Raw genomic sequence first — 19137 nt, forward strand, 5'->3', positions numbered from 1 at the left:
TTTGGCGGGCAGCAACCTCCTTTGAAGAAGACCGCAGAGCCCACCTCACTGACAAAAGGCAAAGGAGGAAAAACCCAACACCCAACCCCAACCCACCAATTTTCCCCTGCAACCGCTGCAACCGTGTCTGCCTGTCCCGCATCGGACTTGTCAGCCACAAACGAGCCTGCAGCTGACGTGGACTTTTTACCCCCTCCATAAATCTTCGTCCGCGAAGCCAAGCCAAAGATATCTGGTAATAGTGAAAAGGATTATTTCACAAGCAATCAAGTCTAACATTCATACAGTTACCCTAATATTCATAACAGTTGTACTAACTAGAAAGGCAAGAACACAATTAGAGTATCGAGTTGCAATTTGAAAGATCAGTTGGAATATCCAAGGGAAGCATGAGAACACTATTGTGTGGTTATCAGCCTGATAACTGCTGGGAAGAAATGATCTTTAAGCCTATTGGTGTGTATTTTGACACTTGCACCATTTCCCTGAAGGAAGGAGGCAGAAGAATGCATATCTGGGATGGTTGGATGGGCCCTTCAGAATGCTGGCTGCCTTTTTGAGGCATGGGAGGTGTAGACGGAGGGCAGGGAGGTTTGAGTGATGTTCAGAGCTGTCTGTATTCGCCACTTTCTGCAGCTTGTAACCCAGCTCCTCCTCCACGCTGCTGGTAAGCACCTGTAGAAGGTGTTGAGGGACGAGTGATGTGCTGTATTTCCTTCATCTTCTTGAGTAGAGGAGTTGGTGCTTTCTTGATGTGCTTGTCCCAAGTCTGGTCATTGGATATACTTATTCCCAAGAACTTGAAGCTATCTACTCTTTTGACTTCAGCGTGTTCTGTATCAGAGTCAGCGAACCAGTTGCACCCTTGCCAGTCAGACAGTTCAAGACAGGCAATGCACAATCATACAAGGTCAGGCCGAACTGTTAACCCTCCAAAATGTTACATAGCAAGACAGTTCCGATCAGTCTCCTCATTGTGTGGCTCAGAGGCTGAAGGGGTGGTGGTTCCTGTCCTGGTCGCGCACTTACTTTCGGCAGGAGGAGGAGAGTGAGTGTGTCAGGATCACCTGTGTGGCAGTGAGTCAGTGAGAATGTCAGAGGAGTTTAGCTGGGTATTGTTTAGGGAGTTGAAGAATGCAGTGTTGTGTCAAGTGAATAAAAAAAGTTGACTTCTTGGTGTACTGAAATAAACGAGCGTATTCTTTATTTGTTTATAACCTGTGAGAAATCAGTGTCGTTTCACCTTCATCTTGTAATTGTTGTGAGAGGTTGTTATCTTGGCTCCAAACCACTAGACTCCTATACCTAGATACCATCTGGGCCTGTATCCTGGATCTTCTTCCTCATTATTCCATCTCATTGATATTTGATATTCGGCCTAGGAATGTGATGTTTGAAGATGGAATTGGACTGGTATTTGACTGTATAGCAGTGGGTGTAAAGGGAGTATAATAGAGGGCTGAGTGCACATCCTTGTGAGGCATCAAGAAGACGTCGCTACCCATCTTCACTCATTGCTCTCTGTTAGGAAGTCAAGGATCCAGTTGCAGAGGTGGGTATTGAGGCCTTGATTCCAAAGTTGGGGGTGTGGCGGCGCACAGCCTAATGGCAAACTGGCCCCGCTTGTATTGCCATGTGGCGGGGCAGCCATTAGGAGATGGTGTCGTCAGGGGTTTCTTCTTGACTCCACCATCCCTTCCAGCGCGCGCAATTATGTCACAATGCACCAGGTGACTGAGCTCATGCTGCCCTTAAAGAGGCCCGCTGAATTGGAATAAAAACAGTCGTAACGACCTTCGGTGTGGTAGCTGTGATTTACTTCAGCTCCTCAGAGCACCACAGGGGATCAATTGGCTGGGGACTATGACGTCGAAGCGACATTCTTTCATGATTTTTTTCTCTCCCCCACTCACACAGGTTCAGTTTGGTCATGCTGGTGCTTGTGCAAATGAAAAATCTGAAACGGCCGTGGCAAAGAACCAGGCTCTGAGGGAGATTGGGGCCTTTGTGCCAAGGAATTTCGATGAACTTGGAGAAGTCATCAAGTAAGTGACTGAAAGGGCAGAGATAAAGAGATATGACTGCCAAGTTTAGTGTTGAATCAGTGGATAATCCAGAGGTGGTTGGGTGAACCAGAGAAACAAGCGTGAGGCTTGGCGTGGACAGTACTGTAACTGGGCAAGGACAGGACTGGTATTCTTCAAGCAAAGAGATGGAATGGAAAGAATTGTAGAATTAAGAATTGTGAAGGAATAGTGTTTAGTTGTCCAAGCCTGCTGCTGTTTGAGGAGTCTTTCTTTAAATTGACAGGAGTGTCTATGATGACCTTGTTGCTAAGGGTGTGATAGTGCCTGCACAAGAGGTTCCTCCTCCAACTGTGCCAATGGACTACTCCTGGGCGAGGGTAAGTGGTCACTGCAGCTAGTGGTGTGTTCAGAATCCCTCTCTGGTCTCTTTCTCAATAATATTTGAAATGGCTGCACGTAGCTTGCATTCCTTTGATGCAGGGGTTATATGCTAGAGTAGAACGCATCTTCCCTGCACTAACCTGTGCAAGTAATGGAATCTGCACCTTGCTTTTGGTTTCTGGACTATTACGGATGGGAAAGGTTTGGGATATGCACTTTATGCAGGCCAATGGGACTAGTTCAGAATGCCAACGTGGCCGTTTTATGCTGACTGACTATGTTCCCATTTATTATTTACTAACAGCCAGTTTCTTGTGCTGTTGATAAATGTCACAAAGTATCCCTAATTGCAGATGAACAGGTATTTTATTTTGGACTTCATGATGATGAATTTTGGAAAGTTTGCATTAGCAATTAATTTACCATAAATTACTGGTATGTTAGTTTAAACATCCCCAAAGCCCCTTCTACTGTAACTATGCCACGGGCATCAGAAACTCCAGCTAATACATTAATTCTTAAATAGTATGTGGCACTCTAGTAAGATACTTTAATTGTTGCTGTAATTGATACAGTAAAATACTTCTATGGGGATTGGTAGATGCCAGATATAAGTGGATTTTTCGGTTGCTTGAGGCTGCCAGTTGCTTGAATTCCAGGTAACAGGGACTTTACTGTAATTGTAAATGCAGATCATTTAGCCTTGTTGTGATATTGGGGCTATTTTTTGACTTCTGTGTAACAGGAATTGGGTTTGATTCGAAAACCAGCTTCCTTCATGACCAGCATCTGTGATGAGAGAGGCCAGGAATTGATCTATGCAGGAATGCCCATCACTGAAATCTTCAAGGAGGACATGGGCCTTGGAGGTGTACTGGGCTTGCTCTGGTTCCAAAGAAGGTAAGATGTACACTTTGTACTACCCATCAGGTCAAAGTTGCAGTTTTTTGGTGGTGACCAATATCTTTTATTAGTGGGGTGCTGACAGGAATGCATTTATTATCTATTCCTTACTGTCTAACGATGGTCACATAGAGAGAAAGATCATTTTCATCTGGAATAATTAAGTAACTATGCATTACTACACAGGATAGTGGTGTGCCACTTGGCACAGAGTACTGTAAATATTCGTGGATAATGCGTTCTATGTATAATGTGGAAACCCCCCCCATTTTTAAGGGGAAATTTTTTTACCCCCGTGTATAATACGACCCCCCCCCTCCCCTCACCCGCCTGAGTCGCGCTGCCGTCTCTCAGGCTGCTCGCCCACCTGCCCGAGTCGCGCTGCTGTCTCTCATGATGCCCCCTCCCCTCAACTGCTCGCCCGAGTCGCGCTGCCGTCTACTGCTCGCCCGAGTCGCGCTGCCGTCTACTGCTCGCCCGAGTCGCGCTGCCGTCTACTGCTCGCCCGAGTCGCGCTGCCGTCTACTGCTCGCCCGAGTCGCGCTGCCGTCTACTGCTCGCCCGAGTCGCGCTGCCGTCTACTGCTCGCCCGAGTCGCGCTGCCGTCTACTGCTCGCCCGAGTCGCGCTGCCGTCTACTGCTCGCCCGAGTCGCGCTGCCGTCTACTGCTCGCCCGAGTCGCGCTGCCGTCTACTGCTCGCCCGAGTCGCGCTGCCGTCTACTGCTCGCCCGAGTCGCGCTGCCGTCTACTGCTCGCCCGAGTCGCGCTGCCGTCTACTGCTCGCCCGAGTCGCGCTGCCGTCTACTGCTCGCCCGAGTCGCGCTGCCGTCTACTGCTCGCCCGAGTTGCAGAAATTTTTTAAAGTTACTCTCGTGTATAATGCGACCCCCCCCCCCCCCCATTTTTTGAGGGGCAAAGGGGGAATTCTTTTGCATTATACTCGAATATTTATGCTAATCTGATGCTGATCACTGATCCTTGTGAAAATCTGCTCTGTTTGTAACACTGATGTTGAAATGATGCAGTTTTTGATGAGATTAGATAATAAGGGGTAATTGATCACTTAAAATTTAAAACCCAGTATAAGTTTTTGGCCATTGAAACCCATGCCACCCAATGAACCTAGCAATGAGCCCCATGTGTTAGGAGGGGGAGGAAATCAGAGCATCAGGGAAAAATCCATGCAGGTCAAAGGGAGAAAGGACAAACTCCTTACAGAGAGTGTTGGATTCTAACCCGAGTCACTGTGTTAACTGCTATGCTAACCTTGCCTATGAAATGATTGAGGCTCTGAACAACTATTTTGTCAGTTTTTGCAGTGGAAGATTTAGGTGAAATGCTAAAGATTCATGTAAAGAGGCAATGGGAGGGGAGAACCTCTATACAATCACTCTCAATAAAGAGGTTGCACTGGGGAAGCCAGTGCGCTAAATGGTCCTGTTGGAAAGCATCCCACTGTACTGTAAGAAGTGGTAAGATCAAGATTGTAGTGTAATTATGCAGAACATGTAACATTACACAAAATTACCTTCTGCCTGCTGCGTCAGACAAACAACTGCCATTTAGTGGCCCCCTGCACCCCTTACAATAAGAAAGAGAAGCAAAAGAGAGTTCCTTCAGAGTCACTGAGGTTCCATGGATTCATCTCCAGCATATCGGCGACCCAAACTCCAGATCCAAACCTCCATGATCATGAAGCTAGGCAGTAGTTATAGCAGATATGTTTGTGATAATTTACTAACATTTTCTGGACTCTGGGCAGGCCCAGTGGATTAGAAGACAGCAAATGTCATGCCACTGTTTTTTTTTGAAAAGGAGGTAGACAAATGGCGGGTAGTTTTAGGCCAGTTACCTTAATGTCTGTGTTTGGGAAAATGGTTAAAACTATCATTAGTAAAAAATGGCAAGTGGACTGGATAGAAATTGTTCAATCTATCAGATGCAGCATGGAGTCAGGTGTAACTTTACTGGAGTTAAAATTTTCATTTTGAGATTCAGCATGACTATGAGCCCATACTGTCCAAATTAACCCTTTTCGACTTTGGAATGTGGGAGGAAACCAGAGCACCTGGAGAAAACTCACAGGGAGAACTTGCAAACTCCATATAGACAGCGGTGAATTGGAACCCAGGTCACTGGCACTGTCATAGCATTGCTCTAATTGTTGGTTCTTTGAGGATATAGTGGATGCCATTGATAAAGGGGAGCAAGTGCTTAGATTTCCAGGGGGCACAAAGGCTTCTGCAAATGATGACGATGGACAGAGTTGGGGGTAATTATCGGCGTGGCAGAGGATCGGATATCCAATGGAAGGCAAAGAGTTGGGATAAATTGGCCTTCCTCGAGTTGGCAATCAGGGGGGTGCAGCAGAAATTGGTGCTAAACCACAGCTGTTCAGAATATGCATGAATGGTTTGGAGGAGGGAACCAATGTTGCCTATTTACATTTGTCAATGTCATTAAATTGAGAGGAAAAGGAAATTGTGTAGTGGATACTGTCTGAAGAGATGTGACAGGTTAATGACAAAAATCTGAATATCAAAATGCAGCTCCTTTCCTGTTACAGTTTTCCAATTCAAGTTTGCTCTGGCAATCTTTTGGTCACATCTGTGCCACCCTGTTGCATGTATCATAATCTCACCAAAGTACTCTTCATTTGCCTTACCTACGTTTCTGATCAGTGTTCATCTGTGGTCTATTAATGCCTTTTTTTTTAAAGATTTACACATGTCAGATTCCTCCATGGTATTTTCCTTTCTCACTGTTTCTCCACAGAACTCCAAGCTGTCCACATGCCGTCTCTTTGACTTTTCTGAGTGTCTATAATCTTAATTGCTCTATCATTGGGATCTGTGCATTCAGCTATTTTGGAACTCTTTCCCTAAACCTCTGGTTCTCTACTGACACTCCACCTCTCCTCTCAGATCATCACTTAAACTTGCCTCTGACCAAGATTTTGATCACCATCCTTAATTTGACACCAAATTAGACACATTTTGTTTGACTGCAAGAAGTGCCCTGGGATGTTTAAAGGTGCCACATAGACAAAAGTTGTTGGTAAATCCCATTTTCCGTGTGTACTGGAATTTAAAGTTATTGTGGGAAGGAAATGTAACAGCTGGAGGATGGAGGCCAAATAGCAACTATTTACAGTGGTAAAACATTGGTTCAGGAGCGCCGGGTCTGTTTTTGGTAAAATTGGGAAATGTTTTCTCCAAATTTGTGGATTATCTTCTGCTAGTCTAAAACAAATGGAATTGTTTAAATATAAATGAACACATTTAAAAAAAAATATTAAGTACAAGTGAACAAATTTAAAAGAAAAATACAAGTAATCTTTGCCGGAACCCCAGCAATCGGTTAAATAAAGTTAAGCTGAAGGACTTATGTGTTTTGGATGAGAGTTGGTGGATGGGGCAGGAGTTGTAGGTTGGAGACAAGAGGGAGTTTTTGTAGGGATGTGCAACTGCAAAGCAATAGTCAATTCTATTCTTGAAGATCATGCATTTTTTGGTTGCAAGCTCATGTCTCAAATGTAGGTTTCAATATTAAATGGTTTCTTCAATGCATGGCATGGTTATCCTTGGAGATTTTAGAAAAACCAGAACTTACAGAAGTTTTAAAGGTAAACACAAAATAAAACAGCAGATATTTCCAGTATGAGTGTGTGAATGAATGTTTTAAATTCTGAAACTAATAAATGTGACAGCAGGTAATGCAGCTATCTTGCAGTTCCACAGGCCTTGCTTTGATTCTGACCTGGTGTTTCTAGTTTATATTTGCATATTATTTTCGAGAAGTGGGTGCTCACTCCAATTTGTCTCACATTCCAAAGATGTATCAGTAGGTCAATTGGCCAGTGTAAATAATCCTTTAGCATTATTTAATGGCAAATAAGAAATGAGGAGAGGCAGAATAAATCTGATGGGTTGAATGTCCTCTTCTGTATTATAAAAACAAAATAAACTTGTTTAAGTTAAGATCATCTGGATTAATCCTATAGTTGATATTTTTTCCTCTCTGCATCTCTGGTGTTGATCTTTCATTTCCTTCAAGGTTACCAAAACCTGCTTGTCACTTTATCGAGATGTGCCTGATGGTGACAGCAGACCATGGACCAGCTGTTTCTGGAGCTCACAATGCTATTGTATGTGCACGAGCGGGGAAAGACTTGATCTCCAGCCTCACATCTGGCCTTCTTACCATTGTGAGTCATTACACATTGAGATTACTACAATGGTAATCAGTAGATTGCGAGCTATGCAGAGATTTTAATCAGCGCACCTCAGTTGTTCTTTAGTTGTCTGTTTTTAAGATAGGCGGTACAGTCCTTGGACATGGTCCAAATATAAAAACGATCATGTACTACACTTCCCTACCCCTTTCCCACCCCAATATCTGTTCATCGTCTCAAGACAACTGCAAATTGGAGAAACAACTTCATATTCTGTCTGAGCACACTCCAATCAGAGGCCATTAATATAAAATTTTCCAGTTTCTGTTAGGCCACTTGCCCTCCCATCTCTCTTTCCCTATCCCTATGTCTCCTTTCCTGCAGCTCCCCACCCCTTTTTGCACAATCCCACTCTCGCCCGCCTGCTCTCTCTCTCTCATCTTATTGACTTGTTATGTCCACAACTTCAAAACTCCAAAGGAAATGGACCAATGACATTTTTTCTCAAGCAAAGATTTTCAGTATCAAATGGGTCTAGAGCAGTGATTCTCAATCTTCCCTTCCCACCCACATCTCACCTTAAGCAATCCGTTACTAATCACAGCATATGAGTGGAAAGGAAAAGGTTGAGAATCACTGTCCTAATCCCTTCTCAGCTTTTCCCTCCTGTCCACCTACCTTTATCCACCTATGGCCTTTTGGTCCTTGCTCCTCCCACTGCCCCTAATTGACTCGTTATGTGCACAGTTTCATAACCAAAGGAAATAGACCAAGGACCATTTTTCTCAAGGAAAATATTTTAGTAACAATTGGGTCTAGAGCAGTGGTTCTCAATCGTTTTTCCCCCACTCACATACCACTTTAAGTAATTCTTTACTAATCACGGAGCATTACTTAAGGTGGTATGTGAGTGGAAAGAAAAAGTTTAAACCATTGATTTAAATTAATCTAATGGGAGATAATTTGATCTGTTCTTGGTCAGTTTCCCAATAATTGGCTAATCCTAACCTAATTGTGGAAGTACCTTTATCAGATTAATGGTCACCATTGTTAATAGTCAGTTTCTAACTGCATGACAAAACCTATCTCCCTGCTGACTTTTTTGCTTTTAAATTTCACAGCAATTGGAAAATTTCAATTAAATTGTCTTTGGTCACTGCAAAATTGGTTTTCATCTATGTAAATATTTTCTTTGAATGTGTTTTGTCCCACTTGCCTTGCCCCAGAATTTGGGAAAACACTTGTACACCATTTTTCTTCCTCACAACCATTTTATACTCCCTCTTCCTCACCACAAGTGTGTCATGTCTAAACTGAATCAAAATTTATTATCATGAACATGTGTCACGAAATTTGTTGATTTGTGGCAGCATTATTATGCATTACAGATACAAAAATGCTATAAATTACATTTTTAAAAATAAATTAGTGCAAAAGAAAAGTGAGCTAGTGACTGTGGTTCATTGTCTATTCAGAAATCTGGTGGCAGAGGGTAAGAAGCTGTTTTTGTACTGTCGAGTGTTTGTCTTCAGGCTCCTGTACCTCCTTCCTGATGGTAGCAGTGAGAAGATGTCCTGGATGGTGAGGGTCTGTGAGGATAGAAGTTGCTTTCTTCAGACACTGCCTGATCTGGGACTGCAGTGAGCTGTAGATATTCCACTGGGTGTATCAGTGTGACTCGTGCTTTAAACATCTGCTCTCAACAATCAGGATGTAGAATTTCAAATGACCAAGATTGCACTGTATGCAATTCAGCCCTGGTACTACCAACTTGCACTGAATTTTATTTGTTAACCAGAAATCTCATGAGGGGAATTGAAAATGTAACATTGTTAGACCTTTTTGGGCATAATTAATAATGTATTGTCTTCATTCTTCCAAGAAAAGAAAAGGAAAGAAAATCTAAGGAATGGCATGTGACAGCAGGGAAAGGTGAAGAGAAAGTGTAGTGTTTTGAAAGAGAAATAGTGTTACTGATGAAAAAATTATTAAATAAGGTTCAAATAACTAGCCACTTATCCTTGTATTGTAAAGCCAAATACAGTATTCTGTTCAGATCTGCTGAATACCACACCTGGCCTACAAATCAACTGAACAGCAGGTTGATTTTGATTTACTTTTGCTTTCTAGCCCAACCACGTATTGGGGCAAAATGAATTTAAGTTGCTCCTTCATTTTCTTTTAGAACATTGTTATTGAAAGACTGAAGTTCAATCCTATTGGAAACTAAGCTAAAACAGGAAAAGTCTGAAGGTTCTGAGGGAAGATTATTGGCATGAAAAGTCATCTTTGTTTTTCTCTCTCCACACATGCTCAGGATTTAACCACTTTGTTTTACGTAGTGGAGAATTTTGTTTCTATGGATATTTCAACACACCTCTTCCCTCCCCCCCACCCCACCCACCCTCTCTGCTAATGTGACTTGTTGATAAGTGGCTGAGTTCTAGACATTTTCAGGTTAGATGGTGCCTGAATTAATATGCCTCCTGTGATATGAACTTGTATACTCCTGCAGGGTGATCGATTTGGAGGTGCTTTGGATGCAGCTGCCAAGCAGTTTAGCAAAGCTTTTGACAGTGGTCTCATTGCCATGGACTTTGTCAATAAGATGAAAAAAGAAGGGAGGCTGATCATGGGGATTGGACACCGGGTGAAGTCGGTGAGTTCAAAACACAGATTCACATTTTTTCATGGCTGTAGTCAAGTTCTGACCGGTGCTTGTTGCTACAGAGACCTTCACAAAACTTTTAGAGAAGAAACATCTTTCATAATTTCCAAAACTTCTCAAATCCAATTCAGCTAATTTTGAAAAACTTGATGATCAATTTTTGTGTTTTGACCAATTGACATTTGCTTCCCAGTGATCTTTGGAATAGCTCTTGGGATTTTTGAGCTGTAGATTTGACACCCAAATGTTGGGTTTGCCTTAAACAACCAATTGTTAGGTCACTTCCTCCAAAACTCGAGGATGGCTCTAGATTGTCAGATGAGATTCTGTGCTCAGATCATCAAGTGGGATTTCAATCCACAGCTTTTTGACTTGGGAAAGAATGTTATGCTATTAGGCACCTTTGCCACAAGTTGTCTTGAGATCTGTACTAGTTAGTACTCAATTAACTGAACAAGTAATTCTGCAATTGGTCCTTAGACTTGTGCTAGGAAAATTCTGGGTTTGTTGTTGGGTGTTCAGTACATCTCATTACTCAAAGTGTGTGCATGAGTGATTTTTTTTTCACCCCACTCAGAGGATAGTGAAAATGTAGAAAGAGCTGCCAGAGGAAATGGTAGAGGATGCAATTTAAGACATTCCGACAGCTAAATGGATAGGAGCTTGGAAGGTCAATGGGACAAGCTTAGCCAGGCAACGTGGTTAGCATGGATGAGTTAGGCCAAAGTGTCTGTTTCCAGGCCCTCTAACTCGATGTTTTTAATGCTGTTGCATTGTGAACTGTGATATTTGATGTATCGATCTTTCCTGGTCACAGATCAATAATCCAGACATGAGGGTGCAGATACTAAAGGATTTTGTGAAACAGCATTTCCCAGCTACACCCCTCCTTGACTATGCACTTGAAGTGGAGAAGATTACTACTTCCAAGGTATGAACTATGGTAAAGAAATATGGTAAGCCAGTACTCGAACAATTTTGACCCAAAAAGTAGCAAAAGTCACAAGGTGGCAGCTTGTGACTGGAGGCATAGCACAGAAATCGGTGCATTTACCACAGCTATTTGTGATCTTCATCTTACAATTTGGCGAAGGGGACCAAATGTCATAGATCCATAGAAGATTACAGCACAGAAAACAGGCCCTTCTAAAAATCTGCCAAACTATTATTCTGCCAAGTCCCACTGATCTGTTCCCAGTCCTTAGCCCTCCATACCGCCATATTTAAAAGTTTGTTGTTGATTTAAGGCAAAATGTAACTGGGGTTAGGGAGAAGGATGTGAAAAGGCTTCAAAGGAGTAGAGTTGGAAAATGTGAATAGGGAAGGGCATGGCAAATATAATACAGGTGGTGTGTAAGCCAGAAAAGGAGTTTTATTTGAACATTAAGGGATTGGGTAATGTTTCTTTTCAAGGGACCTAGGTGTGCTTGTATTCAAGTGATTGAAAGTCAACTTGCAAGGGTAACAAGTGATTGTCCCTTATCAAAGAATAAAAATATATTTTTGAAATTACGAAGAACTTTGAAACTACATCTGGGATGTTGTCTTTTTTGGTCTCCTCCTTTAAAAAGATGCTTGCTGTAGAGGTGTTGCAGTGAAGATTGATTAAACTGGTTCCAGGAATGGCAGGTTTGCATAAGAGGATTAAATTGAGAAGACAAGGCCTAAGCACTCGAGTCCAAAAAAAAGAGAGGTGGCGTAGCTCATGCAGAGCAGGATGTTTCCCCTGGCTGAGCAGTTCAGACAGAGAGGCAGCTGTTTAGGACTGAACTGAGGAGAAATTTCTGGTGAGTTCTCTGCGCTAGGAGGCTGTTGTAGCTCAGTTATTGAGTTCATTAAAAAAAAATCAAAAGATTTCTAAATCAAGGGATAGATATGCAGTGCAGGAAAATGGCAGAGGTTGAAATCAGTCATGATCCTTTGGTTCCAACCACCAAATGCCTCATTGTGTTTTAAATAAAGGATTCATTGGTGCATATAGATTTGGAGAGATTAAAAATTAAATTCTAGGAATACAAAGGAAAAATGTGAGTTTGGTCTTCAACCCACCATTCGTTTGAACTTCCCCAGAATATTATTTTCCTTCCATTAATTTTCTATTTTTTGTGGCAAATGTTTATTAAGCTAGTTAAGAATTTTATTTTTCCAATCATTCTTGGTTATGTAGATAGATGCCTTGCAGAAACTGCTACAGTATCAAATGGGATTGGGTAAGCAGGGCTGCATGTGTACTTAAATGAAACATTTACACATGCTTTCAGTGAAATGGAAAATGCACCTAAACTATCGACATTACTTGACTAAGCTCTTCAGGATTCTTGTTTGAATATCTTGAAATGGAGCTGAGAAGAAATTACCAATTTAGAATAAATTGGGTTGTTGGCAGCTGATCCTATGTATTTAAGTCGATCACGTTTGTTTGATGGTGGTGATGTTTTTTGTTTCAGAAACCAAATCTTATCCTGAATGTTGATGGTTTTATTGGTGTTGCTATGGTAGATTTACTGAGAAACTGTGGTGCATTTACAAGGCAAGTATTTTCTAATTTTGTTCAAGTACTTGTGTTTGGATATGGAATACCACGAAGTTAAAAGATAGTCTTGCATTTTTTACACTACTTCTATAAGGGTGTCATGTCTCATAAAGCCATCAAAATAAATTTGAAGGCTACATGAATTGTTATTAGCAGCCAATTTGAGCACAAGTTCTGACAAATGTCATTGATTAAAAATCTAATCTGGTATTAGTGGAGTCTATTGACCTGTTTTAAATATGCCCATTTATGAGCAGACTACCAATCAATTGGTAGGGTAGGACTTCCTCTACTGAACTGAGTGTTAGCTTGGGATTGTGCTTGGGTTTTTGTTCCTTTTTATACCATACCTATTTTGACTGGAATGTCAATGGCACCATTTTCTGATGGGTGTGAAATTCAGAGAGGAAACAACATGGTAAATATTCCCTCAAGCTAAAGAATTGAGACCCAAGGTTGTTTCAGGGCAAGTGACTAACTGGTTAGAACTCAGATGAGAAGAAATTTCTTCAGAGGTATTTAAATGTTTGTAATTCTCTACCTCAAGAATCTTGCTGTATATTCAAGACAGATTGATTATTTTAGAGGAATTTGAGAGAGGATGGCAAAGTTAACAGCAAAAAACAAATCAGGCATGATCTTTGGCAAATAGGTTTGAAGGACTCCATGACCACTTCTGCTTTTTATCTTGTAATTGGTGAATGAGTTATTTTGTTATGGCTGATGTACCTCTCTCTTGGCTGTTGATGAATTATTGGTTAGTTTATTAAACTAAATTGAAAGCTGGTAATTTTGCATGCACAAAGATGTCTTACCACATGTATAATGCTTTCTTGGATCCACTTTTCATAAGGCATCCAATTTATAATTGTTATAGAAAATGCGGGGGAAAACAAAATCTCCATTATTGTCCTGGGGACATCTTTGGACACCTAGATATATCTATTGGGTCACAGAGGTCCCACACAAAATTAGCGATTGGAATAAAGTTGTTAAGAGGACCTGAGGCTATTGGGAATATAGATGTGTTAAATGAGTGAGCAAAGTTCTGGCAAATGGAGTAAAATATGTGCAGAGGTGATTTTCCCACCCACCAATTTGGCAGGAAAAATTAATTCAGGGCTTAATTAAGGCTGAAAATGATAGGTACTTGATAAGGAAGTTATTTTGGGTTGAAGTGTGTACAGAGTTGAGGTTTCGGTCATTTGGCCATGATCTTATCGACAAAACAGGCCTGGGAGATAAATGGCCTGATCCTGCTTATTTTGATGCATTCCTGATTTCTACCCTCATATCCCCATCCTCTCTCCTTAGAATTGTATGTGCACAACTGTGCAGTTAGATTGTTTTCTTGTTATTCATTTTCTTTCTACTACTGGGATCAGTTGGTTCCAATCTCCACGACCAAATGATCATGGATTGGTGTTTTTCAATGGAATTTAATGAGTTTATGTTTTGAGAACTGGTACTGATGGAAATGGTACAATGCTCATGGTGAGCTCCTTCAGGTGGGCATGAAAAATTACTTTGTTAAACAAATTATTTATTCATTCTGTATCTTCAAACATTCCTCTCCTCGCAATCAGTATCCCCAAGAATTTTACCATGTACTGACTTTATGGTTGTTTAGGTGATGTCACTGATGGGTTGAAAAGAAGCCACTCCCCCCCCCTCCTTAAACTAGCTTGGTTATGAAACATGAACAGATTGTCATAGTGGCTGACAGGATACTCCAACTTTATGATCCAGGGACACTAAGAAAAGCTCTCTTGGGTTCAGTTGCAGTGCCCTGGTACCTGATCATTTCCAAATCACAAATTGTACTCCACAACCAGAGAAAAAGCTGTTTTTTATCAGTAGTAAAATGAAAAGGGCTTCCATTGTGACATTGATTAGTGATGGAACAAGGACATTGATTTATGTAAAACAAACAGCTTCTGGTCTAGTATTAAATGAATGAGTTTATTGAGATAGACAGACACTGAGTATAATTAAGACACCCCAAAATGAAAAAGGTAATAAATATAAAAGGAAGAGAGAAGAAAATAAATAATATATCTCCACAATTGGCTGTAGTGCAAAAGATGTGTTCTATTTGTAATACAGTCAGATCTTTGAAGTTGGAATAGAGTAACAGTTCAGGTGATGTGTTCTGTTGGTGTAACAGTCAACTCTCTGATGGTTTTGTAAAGTCGAGTCACAGTTCAGGTGATGTGTTCTGTTGGTGTAACAGTCAACTCTCTGATAGTTTTGTGAAGTCAAGTCACGGTTCAGGTGATCCAGGGATGTTCTAGAGCCTGATAGCTGTTGGGGTGGAGGAAACGTCTTGAACCTAGAGATTCGGAACTTCAGGACTTTATGCCTGAGGTTAGCAGTGAGAAGAGAAAATGGCTAGGAAGATGGCGTCTTTTATGATGTTGGCTGTTTTCTTGAAGCAGTGTATCACAGATGTTTTCAGTTGACGGGAAGGACAGGTGCTTCAGTTTTTAATTGTATTTGCATCTTTTCATGACTTTGTCTATTTGTATAACTTCATCATACCCTTGCTGCCCTACCTGACTCTGTGACTTCTAGCCCCTGAACCCCAGATAGATATGAGGTTTTTACTAAGTGATCATTTGACTGTTCTGTGCAGGGAAGAAGCAGATGAATATGTGGAGATCGGTGCTCTAAATGGAATCTTTGTCCTAGGACGGAGTATGGGTTTTATTGGTAAGTTTATTTGGAGAACTGAAATGAATGCCTTTTATGTTCTCCATTGAATTGTGCACTAACTTACATTGGTTTCCCTGTGTTCACTCCCAAAGTTTCTTTTCCACAAATCCAATGCTCTTCAAATTCTCTATCTGCCATATTATGACCACACACTGAATCCACAAGCATCATTTTACTCCCCTATCCCATATCCCAAAGATGTGATGATAGGTTAATTTTCTGCTATAAATGACCTCTTAGTTAGAAATAAATGGAAGAATCAAAGGGGAGTTGATGGGCATTGGAGAAAGTGAAGTGAATGAGAATTTGTCATCTCGACAAGTACAATGTTCAGATACATTGAAATTCTTATTGTAGCTTCACAGATGCACAAAGTAATCAACAATGAAAAAAAGCCACACGAGAAAAAAATAAATACAGAAGCATAGATAAATATTCAGAGTTGCAGTTAATGCAAAAAAAGATATTACAATAATGCTTACAGATCTTTGTTGGTTCTGGATAGTGTTACGGTTAGGTTAGTATGGGGAGATTCAAGAATCTGATAATTGTTGGGAAAAGAACTGTTCTTGAATGTAGAGGTGCTGGGAATCAAGACCTCTGTACCTTCTAACTAAAGATAACAGCAAGAGGAGAGCATGGATGGGGTGATGGGGATCCTGTTGCAGGGGTACTGGGGAATAAAGAGGTGGGGGGGTGGGACAGCCATGTTGGGTCTCGGCGTGAACCAGGTAGCCCACCTTTGACAATGAATAAATAAATACCATGCCTTCCAACTATAACTGAAGTGAAATGACCTGGCTTGTTTCTGCTGTTGGGTGGACAGCAACACTGGCTGCAAAAGGACAGACATGACCTGTTTTTGCCTGCAGATTCTATTGCTTGTTCCAAATCGTTGTTGCTGACATCTGCTTAATTAAAAAAAAAACTCATACCTTTTGTCAACAGCTTATTTTTGGCTTTTTATGAAGAAAAGAAACCCAAGTTTACAAAATGCAAGTCCCTTTCCTTAAAATGACCAAAACGTCACACCAGTTCCCCCAGGAAGTGGTTGAGGAATGTAGTTATCATGTACCTGAGGACCCAGGAGAACACTGGGTGAGCACTTTCTACATGCACTGTAATAATTGATACTGTGTAAAAGTTGACCCCCACCCTCCCCGTTTTTGGGCCTGTCCACCAGAGCTCCTGACTGCCCAACCACCCATCTGAGATGGCCACCCAACCACCCATCTGAGATGGCCACCCAGCCACCCATCTGAGATGGCCACCCAGCCATCTGAACTCCTGAAGCCCCAACCACGTACCTGCCACTCGTCCATCTCAATTCCCGACTCCCCGTCGCAGACTTGCCACCCAGCCCTGGGTGCCTGAGCTCCGGACACCTCGAACGACGCAGGTGCTTACCACGGTCAGAAGTAGAATGCGTGTAATAGTCAATCCCCTAAATTTTATCCTAAAATTCAGTCCGCAAAATTCGACTAGTACAAGCTTATGTATGGTAGGTTGGTCAGAATAGTCCTTTTCTTTGCAGACTTCTACATCTCAATAGATGTGTTTGTATCACAACCTCCCCATCCTCTCCCAATACTTTTGGTTACAGGCACGCTTTCATTTTTTTTTGTTGCAGGACACTATCTGGATCAAAAGCGTTTGAAGCAAGGACTCTATCGACACCCATGGGATGATATCTCTTACGTTTTACCGGAACACATGACCATGTAAATATTGGAATAGCTAGGAAGGGGTCTTCTGCAGAAGCATCTCCCCAGTCCCATTCAGCCCACCCCAAAGGTGTCTTTTACATTGCTTTTCTTTGCACTGAAATTCTTATTAGGGAGGGGAATAGGAGAGGATCACAAAGGAAGAGGGGAACCTTGCAGGTCTACAAATTGTTCAAAAGGTATGCTTCGCAGAAGGTTGATGCACCTCTTTTTAAGAACCAATTGTACACGCATTCTGCTGTTGGATCTATGAGGATGCAGGTGGAGCTGGTGTCAGACTGGGTGTGAATGTACGCGAAGTGCATAAGATCTGGAATCTACTGTATGGTATGAAGAGAGCAAAGAAACAGTGTCATCAGGAGTCCTTAATCTGCAATGCCATTGCAGAATACAGCAGAACCCAAATAGATTCTCTTAAATTATTTTCATGAAGTTTCCCAGAGGATTCCTCATTTCCTGAGCAATATTTAACTGTATTGGGATGGGTTTTTTTCTCAAGCTACAAACTGGATATCTGGAGGGGTGGGGGGAGGTGGGATGGTGTGTGGGGTTAAGCCACTCCCAGCTGCCAGAGATAAGAGTGTTCAAGCTGCAACTTGAGCCATAAATAACTTATCCCAGTTATCTACCTGGGAAAAGTATCAGTACCTCACTTTGCATTTGCCCTTGCGCACTGTGTTTCTTTTGATTCATTGCATCAAATCCTGTGGGCTGGGAGATTTGGTGAGGGCAGTGCTTGGTCGTTTTTCTCCACTGTTGTTGTCAGCAACTTCATGTCACAATTTAATAGAACTTGAATGTAATAACCTATATATTTTAGTTGCTAATAACCAATAGATATTTAACATTTCCAGGATGTTCCTTTGTTTGCTATTTTGATGCAGGTGTTAGATGATTTTGTGCAGCTAAGTATCTCCACTGAAGTAGTAGACAGTGACATATTCTGCAAGTGTTTGCTGATAATTATGCAGTGGATTTTCAGGCTTGCACGTAGCTCAAGTGTTCACAGAGATCTGCTTTGTTCACTGGAGCAATGAAATCAGCTCAGCCAGAGTGATGCCTATTTCTCTCTGGGATCTGCTGTACAACTTCAATGACTACTTTGCTGTATGTAAATTCCATATACTGTAGTAACCGTGTTGATGTGCTGCTCTCTGTGATGTATGAATTGTCTGTTTTACAATTATAAAATTGGGAGATTGGGAATGAAATGAAATTCCTGTTAAGGAACAGCAGGAGTCTTCAAAAGTAAACTTTTACTATCTTTTATTTTCAAACCCCAAGGATACCATGCCTCAACCTATAACCCCAAAGTGTATCTGTATCTGAGTATAAATTACAGTATGTAACTTATTGGGTTTTGCTTTGTCTGTGTGATTTATTTATCTGGTGCTGCCTGCCTGTGTGTGTAGGGTGAGCTATTGGATTTGCATTCTTTGCTTCAAATACTTTGTAGATTGTAGGTCCTTGTAGAAATAGATCAACTGAAAAAATATTCTGCTATTGAAGCAATTAATGCAAATATCAGAATTAAAAATTATCATCCTAGTTCTGGGAGAGTTGATTCTTCCTTGAAATTATACTTGAAAACCGGAAAGCTTAGGCCCTAAACCTTTGTCACTGCAGGGATGGTGATGACATTGGCCTGTTTCTTAAAAATGGATTTAATATGTATTAACTTGTATCCTCTTGGAACAGTTAGATTTCAGACCTGAGCTGCGAGAGTCCCTTGTTATATTCTCATGCTGGTCCATGAGACACCTGAGACCTGGAATTTTGTGGCTCTTGTACACTGTAGTACAGAACACTTGATTGATGATCTTGGTTCCCTTCCTCCCTTACACACTACTTTAAAATTAATAACTAATGTGGTTACTCGGCAGGGATACGCTCTCGTTCTCAGTACAGTTTCCTTTGGATCTAGAAAACACAAGCTTTCTAAATCTCTAATGCTTTTGAGTGTTGTCCATGGTTGTGTGTAGATTTGATCCTTTATTTTCCTTATTTCGAT

At 41.4% G+C, this 19137-nt stretch overlaps 1 protein-coding gene across 1 annotated transcript in view; it reads left to right on the plus strand.

Moving 5' to 3' along the window:
• Nucleotides 1-18479, plus strand: part of aclya (ATP citrate lyase a) — a 68644-nt gene extending 50165 nt beyond the window's left edge. Inside the window, exons 20-28 of the mRNA XM_069907124.1 lie at nucleotides 1918-2045; nucleotides 2311-2404; nucleotides 3154-3308; nucleotides 7369-7519; nucleotides 10002-10145; nucleotides 10972-11085; nucleotides 12602-12684; nucleotides 15323-15399; nucleotides 17033-18479. Coding sequence (XP_069763225.1) covers nucleotides 1918-2045; nucleotides 2311-2404; nucleotides 3154-3308; nucleotides 7369-7519; nucleotides 10002-10145; nucleotides 10972-11085; nucleotides 12602-12684; nucleotides 15323-15399; nucleotides 17033-17127 — 1041 coding nt within the window. The 3' untranslated portion in view covers nucleotides 17128-18479. The remainder of the gene's footprint in view (nucleotides 1-1917; nucleotides 2046-2310; nucleotides 2405-3153; nucleotides 3309-7368; nucleotides 7520-10001; nucleotides 10146-10971; nucleotides 11086-12601; nucleotides 12685-15322; nucleotides 15400-17032) is intronic.
• Nucleotides 18480-19137: the final 658 nt, after the last annotated feature.

Source organism: Narcine bancroftii, chromosome 12, assembly GCF_036971445.1.
Source record: "Narcine bancroftii isolate sNarBan1 chromosome 12, sNarBan1.hap1, whole genome shotgun sequence".
Lineage (NCBI taxonomy): Eukaryota > Metazoa > Chordata > Chondrichthyes > Torpediniformes > Narcinidae > Narcine > Narcine bancroftii.